This window comes from Octopus sinensis, linkage group LG16 (assembly GCF_006345805.1).
Source record: "Octopus sinensis linkage group LG16, ASM634580v1, whole genome shotgun sequence".
NCBI classification, from domain to species: Eukaryota; Metazoa; Mollusca; class Cephalopoda; order Octopoda; family Octopodidae; genus Octopus; species Octopus sinensis.
Window position 1 is genome coordinate 55146895 of NC_043012.1, and position 13772 is coordinate 55160666.

Consider the following 13772-nt stretch of genomic DNA (forward strand, 5'->3'; position numbering starts at 1 on the left):
TTGCCAAATTGGCCTTGCCTGTGCTTGTGCCATGCAAAAAGCACTGCTGGCTTCGCCTGTGCTTGTGCCACATAAAAGCACAAAGTCACTCTGCTGAGTGGTTGGTATTCAGAAGGGCATCCAGCTGTAAAAACCTTGCCAAATTGCCTTGCTTGCCTGTGCTTGTGCCATGCAAAAAGCACTGCTGGCTTCGCCTGTGCTTGTGCCACATAAAAAGCACAAAGTCCACTCTCCTGAGTGGTTGGTATTCAGAAGGGCATCCAGCTGTAAAAACCTTGCCAAATTGGCCTTGCCTGTGCTTGTGCCATGCAAAAAGCACTGCTGGCTTCGCCTGTGCTTGTGCCACATAAAAGCACAAAGTCCACTCTCCTGAGTGGTTGGTATTCAGAAGGGCATCCAGCTGTAAAAACCTTGCCAAATTGGCCTTGCCTGTGCTTGTGCCATGCAAAAAGCACTGCTGGCTTCGCCTGTGCTTGTGCCACATAAAAAGCTCAAAGTCCACTCTCCTGAGTGGTTGGTATTCAGAAGGGCATCCAGCTGTAAAAACCTTGCCAAATTGGCCTTGCTGTGCTTGTGCCATGCAAAAAGCACTGCTGGCTTCGCCTGTGCTTGTGCCACATAAAAAGCACAAAGTCCACTCTGCTGAGTGGTTGGTATTCAGAAGGGCATCCAGCTGTAAAAACCTTGCCAATTGGCCTTGCCTGTGCTTGTGCCATGCAAAAAGCACTGCTGGCTTCGCCTGTGCTTGTGCCACATAAAAAGCACAAAGTCCACTCTCTGAGTGGTTGGTATTCAGAAGGGCATCCAGCTGTAAAAACCTTGCCAAATTGGCCTTGCCTGTGCTTGTGCCATGCAAAAAGCACTGCTGGCTTCGCCTGTGCTTGTGCCACATAAAAAGCACAAAGTCCACTCTGCTGAGTGGTTGGTATTCAGAAGGGCATCCAGCTGTAAAAACCTTGCCAACCTGCCAAATTGCCTTGCCTGTGCTTGTGCCATGCAAAAAGCACTGCTGGCTTCGCCTGTGCTTGTGCCACATAAAAAGCTCAAAGTCCACTCTCCTGAGTGGTTGGTATTCAGAAGGGCATCCAGCTGTAAAAACCTTGCCAAATTGGCCTTGCCTGTGCTTGTGCCATGCAAAAAGCACTGCTGGCTTCGCCTGTGCTTGTGCCACATAAAAAGCACAAAGTCCACTCTCCTGAGTGGTTGGTATTCAGAAGGGCATCCAGCTGTAAAAACCTTGCCAAATTGGCCTTGCCTGTGCTTGTGCCATGCAAAAAGCACTGCTGGCTTCGCCTGTGCTTGTGCCACATAAAAAGCTCAAAGTCCACTCTCCTGAGTGGTTGGTATTCAGAAGGGCATCCAGCTGTAAAAACCTTGCCAAATTGGCCTTGCCTGTGCTTGTGCCATGCAAAAAGCACTGCTGGCTTCGCCTGTGCTTGTGCCACATAAAAAGCACAAAGTCCACTCTGCTGAGTGGTTGGTATTCAGAAGGGCATCCAGCTGTAAAAACCTTGCCAAATTGGCCTTGCCTGTGCTTGTGCCATGCAAAAAGCACTGCTGGCTTCGCCTGTGCTTGTGCCACATAAAAAGCACAAAGTCCACTCTCCTGAGTGGTTGGTATTCAGAAGGGCATCCAGCTGTAAAAACCTTGCCAAATTGGCCTTGCCTGTGCTTGTGCCATGCAAAAAGCACTGCTGGCTTCGCCTGTGCTTGTGCCACATAAAAAGCACAAAGTCCACTCTGCTGAGTGGTTGGTATTCAGAAGGGCATCCAGCTGTAAAAACCTTGCCAAATTGGCCTTGCCTGTGCTTGTGCCATGCAAAAAGCACTGCTGGCTTCGCCTGTGCTTGTGCCACATAAAAAGCACAAAGTCCACTCTGCTGAGTGGTTGGTATTCAGAAGGGCATCCAGCTGTAAAAACCTTGCCAATTGGCCTTGCCTGTGCTTGTGCCATGCAAAAAGCACTGCTGGCTTCGCCTGTGCTTGTGCCACATAAAAAGCACAAAGTCCACTCTCCTGAGTGGTTGGTATTCAGAGGGGCATCCAGCTGTAAAAACCTTGCCAAATTGGCCTTGCCTGTGCTTGTGCCATGCAAAAAGCACTGCTGGCTTCGCCTGTGCTTGTGCCACATAAAAAGCACAAAGTCCACTCTGCTGAGTGGTTGGTATTCAGAAGGGCATCCAGCTGTAAAAACCTTGCCAAATTGCCTTGCCTGTGCTTGTGCCATGCAAAAAGCACTGCTGGCTTCGCCTGTGCTTGTGCCACATAAAAAGCACAAAGTCCACTCTGCTGAGTGGTTGGTATTCAGAAGGGCATCCAGCTGTAAAAACCTTGCCAAATTGGCCTTGCCTGTGCTTGTGCATGCAAAAAGCACTGCTGGCTTCGCCTGTGCTTGTGCCACATAAAAAGCACAAAGTCCACTCTCCTGAGTGGTTGGTATTCAGAAGGGCATCCAGCTGTAAAAACCTTGCCAAATTGGCCTTGCCTGTGCTTGTGCCATGCAAAAAGCACAAAGTCCACTCTGCTGAGTGGTTGGTGTGAGGAAGGGCATCCAGGTGTAAAAATCCTGTCAAAACAGTCTGGTGCAGGCTTCTGCCTGGCCGGCTAGCATGGAAGGTGGATGTTAAACAATGATGATGATGTTGTTTTGGGGTATGTTTTTTTTTAAAGCCAGATGACAATCCTGTCCCTAATGACTTTACAACATGGACATCTAGTGATGGAATGTGTGTGTGCCAAAGGTCTAAGAGCATCATCACTATCACTCTACCTCTCTCTTCCAACATGATGCTGGGGTAACAAGAGATTACATCGGGCCTATTTCATCTCTGAAATACATCCTCATAACTGTTCTGTTAGCCATCACTCCCACTCCTCAATGCCCATCAATCTCTTGCCATTGCTCATCTCTATGACTTTCTAACAATTCCATCCACTCTTACTAGCTGCCACCACAATCTCTGCCTCTCGCTCTCGTTTTCTCTCTCCTTACTCTCTTGCATATATTACTGTAAAAGACAACAGACATGAAAGGCAGATATACTTACCCGTTTTCTATAGTTGAGGGAGCTGGGCTTACTGAAGCCCCAAGTGGAGCCCATCTTTCAGTTGGACGTTCATCATAATTTTGGTCCTCAAAACTGTCATAACTCTCATCAGTGTTGGCAGCCACTTCTTCCATTTTGAAAAAGATTCCTCAAGGATAACTACGAAAGATAGAACAACAATAAATAACTAACTAAAATAATAACGGCAACAACCATAACAATAATAATTTTGTAGATAGGCACAAGGTCATAAATTTTGGTGGGAGAAGGGGTTTAAGTGATTGGCAGACCCAAACAAATGAAAGTCACAGATGAACTTGGGAGAATTTGAAATCAAAATGTTAAGAACCAGAATGAATACTGTAAGATATTTGTCCAATATTTTTAAATGATTCCACCTCTCCACTGCCCTCAAAACAATAACAGCAGCAGGAGTGGTTAGGGCAGCAGACTCGCGGTCGGAGGATCACGGTTTCGATTCCCAGACCGGGCGTTGTGTGTGTTTATTGAGCGAAAAACACCTAAAGCTCCACGAGGCTCCGGCAGGGGGTGGTGGCGACCCTTGTTGTACTCTTTTGCTCCAACTGTCTCTCACTCTTTCTTCCTGTTTCTTGTCCCCGACTTCCTACGCAACCACTGAGCCTGGATGCGCATTCATCCATCCGTCAATGCTCTCGGTGTCGGGGGTTGACCTTCTTTCTCTTCTGCGGGTCTTACGAATAGCAAAGGACCACGTTTCGGACTTCTCCCACTACAGAGGCGCAATCTTGCGAGCTCTTGGATGAAGACCGCTTTGCTCAACAGTAACAGCAGCAGCAACAATAACAACGCTTTCTGATTTAGGTACAAGACCATCAATTTTAAGGGATGAGAATAGGAGATGCTATCAACCCTAGTATTGGAGTGGCACTTTATTTGATTAAACTCAGAAAGATGAAAGGCAAAGTTAACCTCAGAAGGATTTTGAATTCAGAATGTAAAAGCTGTAATTAAATACTGCAAGAATTTGTCCTTAGTTATGCCTTTGTTATTTAGACTTATGGCTAAAAACATAAGTCTATGTCCCAAGCCATAAGTTTAAAAAAACTAAAGACAAAACTATCTCTCTTGACAAGTCTAAATAACAGCTCTGCTATGTCTCTTGAAATATATCTAAATCAGAAAGTCAACGGGAGTCTAAATAACAGTCACAGCTGTTTCTTGATATGTCTGAATGCATGATCAGACATTTGTAAATAAGTCAGTTAAAGGAATGGTGGTAGCAATGTCCATGACCTTTCAAGGTTCTTCAAGACTGGTGGGATTGATAAGGTTGATGCTCAGCTTTGCCTGCCCTTTTATTAGGACAATGAAAGTAATTAAGTTCAGAAAAATGAAGTACAAACATAACATTGTCCAGACATGAATTTCCTTACTACTAAAGATCTCTCAGACATCTTTGGTGAAGTTCAAATCAGTACAAAACTTAAACTGAATTAAAAGACTGCAAGTGGAACATTCAACAATTAATCTAATATGCCAAGGCTATATTATGCATTCAATATAAGGTTGCATATAGAGTGCATAGCAGCATTTCATCCAATAAGGGCGACAAGCTGGCAGAATCATTACCACATAAGGAAAAATGCCAAGCAGCATTTCTTCCGACTTTGTATTCCAAGTTCAAATGCTACAGGGATCGATTTTGCCTTTCAGCCTTTTAGGGTCAATAAAATAAAAACCAGCTGACATTGGTGCTGCATTGATGAAGGTTTGCACTCTCTGAGTGCTCGTTTTTTTTTTTTTTTGCTTTTGGTCAATAAGTGTTATTTCCTATTTGCTTCTATTTAGAAATCAAAGGAAGTGACTACTATTCTCTTCACACTTTGCTTTTGTCACCTAGAAATCAATGTTTTGAAATTGACCTATTTTCTGTTACATTTCAGACAGATTCAGTGCTGAATTGCTGAAGCAGAAATATCGTTATAGCAAATATTTTGCTCAATACCACAGATTTGCTTGTCAGTTGCTTGACCGTAATCACTTGAACATGCCTCTCAGTGGCTGATAATATGTGCATATCTGATCATGAGCAGGAGCAGACAGGGAGCACCATAGCCATGTGCTGAGAGTGATTCTTTGGTGTTTTGAATGAAGTTTGAAAGAAATAGTAGCCACTTTTCATACTTTCTAGGGGTAAGTAAATAAGAAACAACAGTAGCTACTCAAAGACAAAAACCAGGTTACACTGTGCTATTCACGGTATCCACAAACTGGCAATCAAACAAATCCACGGAGCGTTAGGTGCCTGCAACATTACCTCAGACTAAGTGAAACGATAAAAGCCACCAGACTTTCAATTAGTAGTTTGACACTGGTGCTGCTGTCTTGACTAATAGCTAGTGGTAACTTGCAAAAAATTATTGGAGCATAAAAACCCAGACGTACATATCAACTCATTCATAAGTCTTTGAATTGTGACAAAATTGCTGGTACATAAAAGATATTTATGTATCCATATTATGCATTCATAACTTCTTATCTAGATATAATTATTAGTTAGAGCAGATATATTTCTATGAAAAGACGGCTGATCTTTTTATTATTAGTTTCTATATTTTACTGGTTTCAGTAGTTGAAACGGCAACCATGCTGGAGTACTAACCGTCAATGGATTATGTTTTATCTATTTTCTTTCACTTGCTTGTCACTGGACAGCAGCCATGCTGGAGCATCACTCTGAATGGTTTAGTCAAACAGATCGACCCCAGTACTTCTTTTCTTTTCTTTTTTTTTTTAAACTTTTTTAAAACTTTTTTTTTAACTGCCAACTTATATGAATGCCAACAAACCAATGTCAGCTGTCAAGTGGTAAGAAGACAAGTAGACAAGCACAAATGCACACACATGCATAGGTTTTTTTTTTTTACACAGTTTTCATCTATCAGCTTCATAGTTAACCTGAGGCTATAATAGAGAAAAAAAAACTTGTCTAAGATGCCCTGCAATGAGACTGAACTTGAAACCATGTGATTGCAAAGCAAGCTTCTTGACTGCATAGCCATGCTGCCTCTATCGACCATATCAAGCTCACTACTTAATTGTAAGTCTGGTATTTAGTATAGTGATCTGTATTTGTCAAACTACTAAACCACAGGATGGAGGGTGTAAACAAGTAGCATTAGTTGTTATGCGGTGCCAGTTCCAACAAAGACATCGAAGGCAGACACACAGAACCACAATTAAAGAAAGGTACTCAATACATCAGACACAAGAAATATTGTGTGTGTGTGCGTGTGTGTGTGTGTGGTGTGTGTGTGTGTATGTGCACTAGTGTAGCTGAGTCATTAAGAAGCTTGCTTCTCAACCATATGGTCTTGGATTTGGTCCCACTGCATGGTACCTTAGGCACGTCTCTTCACTACTATAGGCCCAAGCCAACTAAAACCTTATGAGTTGTACTGGTTGACAGAAATTGAAAGAAATTAAAGGTGGTGAGCTGGCAGAAATGTTAGCATGCTAGGTGAAATGCTTAGCAGCATTTCGTCTGCCGTTACGTTCTGAGTTCAAATTCTACTGAGGTCGACTTTGCTCTTCATCATTTCAGGGTCGATAAATTAAGTACCAGTTGCACACTGAGATCGATGTAATTGACTTAATCCCTTTGTCTGTCCTTGTTTGTCCCCTCTGTGTTTAGCCCCTTGTGGGCTAAAGAAATAAGAAATTGAAAGAAACCCATTATATATATATTATACACACACGCACATATACATACACTGAAGCTTGGAGTAGTCCTCTGGTTTGCCAGCTCCAGTTAAACCATCCAACTCATACCAGCATGGAAGGGACATTAAATATTAACCCTTTACCATTCACATTATTCTGTCAAAAGTAATACTTATTTATTCCCATTGTTTTGAATTAATCACATACTGTTTTGTAGCTATGAGATTTTGACGCGGTATCTGTTAATTTTTTTAGAAGGTCGTTGTTGGGTAGGTGTGAGAAATCAGATCTGACCAGTTTGAAAGTAAAACAGGTAGAATATTTTCGCCGGATATAGCCAGTTTAAATGCTAAAGGGTTAATGATGACAATGTGTGTGTATGTGTGAAGACACCACAAGATTGTTATAAACAAGAATCATTGCCATACAGGTGAGGGTTGGTAACAAGCAGTGCCTCTGGTCATAGGAAATCTGCCTCGATAAATTCTGTCTGACCAATGCAAACATGAAAATTGAACATTAAATCATGATGGTGAGGATACATACAGTGGTCAAGTGAAGATCCAAAGTGGTTAAGTGAAGATTTTATGTCCAGAATGTTTGGTTCTCCATTCTTTTACTATAACAAATTTTTGAGGTCTTTGAGTTGTGGATCTTGCACAGATTGGACACAACAAAGTGGAAAGAGAGTAACAAATGATCCAATATTAGAAAAAACTGAAAGTCCAAAGACACCGTTTGTTGAGAATTAAGTCCATGCAATGTGCCAAGAGTTAATGTCCAAGACCATCCTGACTGAAAGTGTTGAGGGGAAGCGAGCAAAAGAGTGTCAAAGATGTTTGTGGATTGATGACCTCAAAGAATGAGCTGAAAACAAGAGCCTGATTGTATGTATGCAGCTCAACACAGAAGGAACTGAAGAACCTAGGCAAGTTTACCTCTGGAAGGCACTGGTTGATGTATGTGTATGTATGTATATGCATATGAAAATATTTTCCACAGATTAATGTCACTAAAAAATATAAACACTAGCAAAAAAATTTCTTTTTTTTTATCATAAACTGAAGAATCACCCATTCCTATAATTCCATACAATTTCATAAAACGAAATAGCTAAGTGGTTGCGCTATTAATCTACTGACATATTGGTCTAAAAATGAAATCTGTTATAGATTTTTGATTGTGTAAAGTAGTAAATTTAATTCTGAATTAACTCAATTCCTCTAACTTATTGGAAATCAGTCCCAAATCATTTGGGAATATTACAGGAGATATTTTATTCATGTATTTTATATTGCATTTTTTGAAAAATCTAGTGTTGTTTGTTACAGGTTTTCAATGGACTCAGTACTGTTTCATTGTATATCTGATGATGAGAGTATCTGTAATTTAGTGCAGAACAAATATGTCAAAGGACTGCATATTAAAGAAAGATCATCAAGAGTATTTTCTTAATTGATTGATGTTAACTACATCACATCACTGAACTCAAAGCTGAATTTGTTTACAAATAAAGTCATCTTTTTTCTTTAATTAGTTTCAGTCACTGGACTGCGGCCATGCTGGAGTACCATCTTGAAGAGTTTAGTTGAACAAATCAGTGCCAATACTTTGTTTTCTTTAAAGTCTGGTACTTATTCTATGGATCTCTTTCAGCTGAAATGCTAGATTACATGGACATAAATAAACCAACACCAGTTGGCGATCAGTGTGTGGAACACAAACATACACACATGATGGGCTTCCACACAGTTTCCATCTACTAAATTCATTCACAAGACATTAGTTGGTCTAGGGCCATAGAAGACAATTCTTGCCCAAGGTGCTATACAAACGGGATTAATATATTAAAAAAAAATAAAATTTCGCTACTTCATCAAAGAATAATTTCAAAATTCTTCATCAGGAATATCCCAAAATAATAATAATAAAAAAAAAGTTTAAGAATGAAATTCCATTAAAATCTTTAGCAATCAGCTAACTCTGTTGAATGTAATTCACATTATGAAGGTGGCAAGCTGGTAGAATCGTTAGCACACCAGGTGAAATGCTTAGCAATATTTTGTTTGTCGCTATGTTCTGAGTTCAAATTCCGCCGAGGTCAACTTTGCTTTTCATCCTTTCAGAGTCGAGGAAATAAGAACCAATTGAATACTGGGGGTTGGTGAAATTGACTACCTCCTCCCCCAAATTTAAGGCCCTGTGCCTTTAGTAGAAAGGATTAATTCACATTGTTTTGAATTAATCATTCATTATAGGCGTAGGAGTGGCTGTGTGGTAAGTAGCTTGCTTACCAACCACATGGTTCCGGATTCAGTCCCACTGCGTGGCACCTTGGGTAAGCGTCTTCTACTATAGCCTTGGACCGACCAAAGCCTTGTGAGTGGATTTGGTAGACGGAAACTGAAAGAAGTCTGTCGTATATATATATATATATATAATATATATATATATATATATATATATATGTGTGTGTGTGTGTGTGTGTGTGTGTATGTGTGTGTGTGTATGTTTGAGTGTCTTTGTTTGTCCCCCCAACATCGCTTGATAACCAATGCTGGTGTGTTTACATCCCCGTAACTTAGCAGTTCGGCAAAAGAGGCCAATAGAGAAGCACTAGGCTTACAAAGACTAACTCCTGGGGTCTAGTTGCTCGACTAAAGGCGGTGCTCCAGCATGGCCACAGTCAAATGACTGAAACAAGTAAAAGAGTAAAAGAGTATCTCATAGCTTTGAAATTCTGACAATGTGATTGCTTATTTTTAGCATGACATTGTAGGGTAGGTGCAAGAGGATGGAGCTGGCCAGTTTGAACATAAAGGGGGTAGAATCTTTGGGCCTGATATGGTAGGTTTAAATGCTAAAGGGCTAAACTATTAATGTAATAAGAGAATATTTAAGAAGTAGGTAGGAACCAGCAAGGAAAATATTTTTAAATGAGATGAGATGAAAGAATCTGTAGTTGGGAGTATTTTCAAAGAAATGGCAAATGACTTTGCAGACAAACTATTGATTTATTCGATGGGAAATAAGAACAGTTTCGTTTAACTATGGAGACCACATAGAAATATTCTTGTGAAGCAGCTGTAAGAGAAAAACAAACAAAAATAATAAGTAAAGAGCAGCAGTAGTGGTATCGGCAGCAGCAGCTGTAGAAGGGAAGCAATTTGTTGTAGGCAGTGTCTACTTGTTGCCAGACAACATTAGAAGCTTATGTCAACAGGATTATCTTCCAGGGAAATAATAATTATGTATTATCATCACGAACTGACAAAATAGATTGTCTGAATGATGGAACTGAATGATAAAAAAGTTCTGTGCTGCTCACTACCTTTGCTCATATTACTGTAAAGTACAGCAGCAAAAACAACATGTAATATGTTCAAACAACAAACAAACATCAGTCAGAAAGAAGGTGAGCTCAACTGAATAACAACAACCGCATTTGATTATGATTAAACTACTGTAGCTCCATGCAATGATTTATCTTCACCTTAATCCTTTTCTAAAAGGAGATATTCATGATTAACCATGCCTCCATCCGTGTTCACCACTCACTGCATTTCCCTCCAATCCCATCTCTCTCCATCTGCCACTTACCTCTTGCACTCCCATGAACTTACATACCTACCCATACCACTTCTCTTGAATTCATCTTCCAATAACTTGAAGGTGTCCCTTAACATATTTTCAGCACCATCCTTTTTCTTTTCCAACTGGAGTAATCACATCTCTCCCTTGCAGCAAGACACCTGTTCTTGCCCCTCTATTATAATTTTAACCTCTCACCGACTGGCATAAAGCCACTTCTCTCAGTACTATTTTCCAACTCAGTTGAGTGGGTTTCATCCTGCAAGTTATTTGGTAACTTCATTGGTGCCAATACCATGTGAAAAGCATCCAGTACACTGTGAAGATTGGATTTAGGAAGAGCAAAGTATACATTAGAGTTTGGTGTAGTCCTTTGGATCACCAACTCCTGTTGAAACATCCAACTCATGCCAGCATGGAAAACAGATGTACAATGAAGATGAGAACTAATTTTACTACATTTTTTTTAGCTCCAATTTTTCATTGATGACATAAGCAGCCTTCCCCACTTCTATTACATATCCCGTAGTCTGGCTGACCACTGGGGCATTGCTGATGACTTTGCAACCGGATCCCTCCACCCATCTCTGTCTTATGGCTCTTGCACTGCGTCTCTCATCTTTAAGCCTGTCCACTCACAGATGTTGTTTTCCCACCTTTTCCTCTGTCTGCCCCTGCAAACTTTTAACTGTTCTCTGGAGGATTGTTTTGGCCATCCCCGATGAGCAGGTGACATGCCCAAACCACCATCATCTGCACAATAAAGTGCAATTACCAACGCAGTTGCGTCCTTTGTTCTGGCACAATCTGCCAAGGTTAAATACTGGAGGCAGAATGTGAAATTTATCCTCTCAGCCAGAATCAGTTCCCACCTACATCCTAGGGCTTTATTAAACAAAATTTATGTCATGATTATTCAGTGTGCAGACAAAATGAATGATAAAGATATAATTTTGTGGCTTGTAAAATCCAAGGTATGAGTAAGCTCCAATACTGGCTGACCTAATAAATTACATGCATGTGTGTACACGCATACACATACACACACACACACACACACAGAGTAGTTTTCTGTAAAGTTTCCCTTCAACCAAATTCTACTTACAAAGTATTGATTAATAAGAAGGCTATGGTAGAAAATGCATACCCAAGGTAGAGAGCAGTGGGATTGAATAGTTTTTCAATTTGTGGAGTATGAGACTTGGATGCCAAATGGAATTTTGCCCTAATGAACATAGATGAGAGGAAGGTAAAGAAGAATGAAAGGTCTTTGAATGCAACATTCTTGAAGTATATCATGCTAAAATCAGAAATTATAGAATTATTTGGAAAATATTGGAACATACCAAACCTCACAATTACTGCTGGGATCTTTGTATCTCAAAGAAAACAGCAATTCTATTTTAAATACCCTTTCAGGGTTAATGATAACTATGTGTGTATGTATGTATGTATGTGTGTGTGTGTGTGCCATTCATGCATCACCAGCACTGGTCACAACCACGATTTCATTTAGTTTGACACACCTTCTCAAGCACAGCAATTAAAAAAAGAAAAATTATAAAATGTCACAAGGCTGAATGTCAGACAGCCTTATGCTATGCAAAATATGTGCTTCTGTTAACAAGTGTCTTACAGTCAATGTTTTTGTTATTGGAGAATATTTGTATTGAAATCTTCAAAATGCCTTGTAGGCAGATGTCAGACAATCTTGATTAATATTTTCGCATGCTCCAACCAATTCAAAAGGCTTTCTATTGTTAATATTCATGTTCAATGGTTTATATGTTGTAAGTAAATATAAAATCATTTGGTTTGTTTCTAATACCGCTTGAGAATTGGTACATCTCAGAGTTGCAATTTGTAGGGTTCCAGCCTAAATAAATTTTTTACACTGCATTTAGTTCTTTTCTGGACTATTTCTCACTGTTTTGCATTTTCTCCCACCCTCATATATATATATATATATATATATATAGGGAGAGTTTACGAAAAAACAAAAGACGAAGACAGGTGGTGTACAAAACAAACAGATGTATTAGTATAACGCTCAGGAATAGAAAAAGTCTTCTATGTTTCGAGCCTATGCCCTTCTACAAAAAGGGACACAGAAAATAGAGAGAAAGTGGGGAGAAAGGGAGAAGAGAAGACGAGGAGAGAAAAGAAACGGAGGGAGAGGGAGGCAAAATAACGGGTGCGGACTAGAGAAAACAGAGTAAGGACATCCAGAGAAGGAAGAGACGACAATATATATTTATATATTAGAGCTGTCCAAGCCATGTACAGTGGTGCTGTTAGTAAGGTGAGAGTCGGCCATGAATACAGTGATGAATTTAGCATTCAGGTAGGGATTCTCTAGGACTCAGTTCTCAGCCCACACTTATTCATTAAAGTCCCCCAAGCCATAACAGAGGAATTCAAAACTGGGTGCCTGTGGAGACTACTATATGCTGATGACCTTGCTCTTATTGCAGAATCTTTAGTAGAATTGGGGAAGAAATTCCAGGTATGGAAACAAAACCTGGAATCAAAGGGCCTTAAAGTTAACCTAACTAAGACAAAAGTAGTTGTTAATAAGAAAGAAGATAAAACTTTCTTTTTGTCTGGTAAATGGTTCTGCTCCATATGTAAGAAAGGAGGTGGAAGAAATTCTATTTGCTGCACCCAGTATAAACTATGGACACATAAGAGATGCAGTGGTATTACAGATATATTAACAGAGAGAGTAGTCTTTGTATGTGGCAGATGTGCAGGAACAATACGCACTAAGAGCACGCAGGAATTAGATTCTCTCAAATATCCAGGCAGCTCCCATGGGGTTGTAGATAGTTTCTGTTACCTAGGTGACCAAATTAGCAATGGGGGAGGATGCACTGAAAGTATTGTTTCTAGAATAAGAATTGGGTGGAGGAAGTTCAGAGAGCTATTACCTCTGTTGGCAACAAAAGGCCTCTCTCTCAGAGTGAAAGGTAGACTATATGATGCTTGTGTATGAATGGCTATACTCCATGGTAGTGAGACGTGGGCTCTGAATGCTGAAGATGTGTAGACTGGAGAGAAATGAAGGTAGTATGCTCCATTGGATGTGCAACATCAGTGCACATGTACAGCAAAGTGCAAATGTACTGAGAGAAAAATTGGGCATAAGAGGAATCAAGTGTAACATGCAAGAGAGAAGACTATATTGGCTTGGATATGTGATGCATATGAATGAGGACAGTTGCATAAAGACGTGCCAATCACTGATAGTGGATGGTACCCATGGAAGAAGGGGACCTAGGAAGACTCAGGATGAGGTGGTAAGGACTGATCTCAGGAAGTTGGACCTCACAGAGGAAATGACCAGGGACTGAGATGTCTGGTGATATTAAGTTCTTGAGAAGACCCACCCACATCAGTGAAACTGAGTTCTAGAAGCGCTGTGTGTCC

The 13772-nt window shown here is 40.4% G+C and overlaps 1 protein-coding gene across 1 annotated transcript in view; it reads right to left on the reverse strand.

The window, feature by feature from the left end:
• LOC115220398 (RUN domain-containing protein 1) overlaps positions 1 to 13772 on the reverse strand; it is a 110780-nt gene that overhangs the window by 56592 nt on the left and 40416 nt on the right. Inside the window, exon 2 of the mRNA XM_029790520.2 lies at positions 3048 to 3206. Coding sequence (XP_029646380.1) covers positions 3048 to 3181 — 134 coding nt within the window. The 5' untranslated portion in view covers positions 3182 to 3206. The remainder of the gene's footprint in view (positions 1 to 3047; positions 3207 to 13772) is intronic.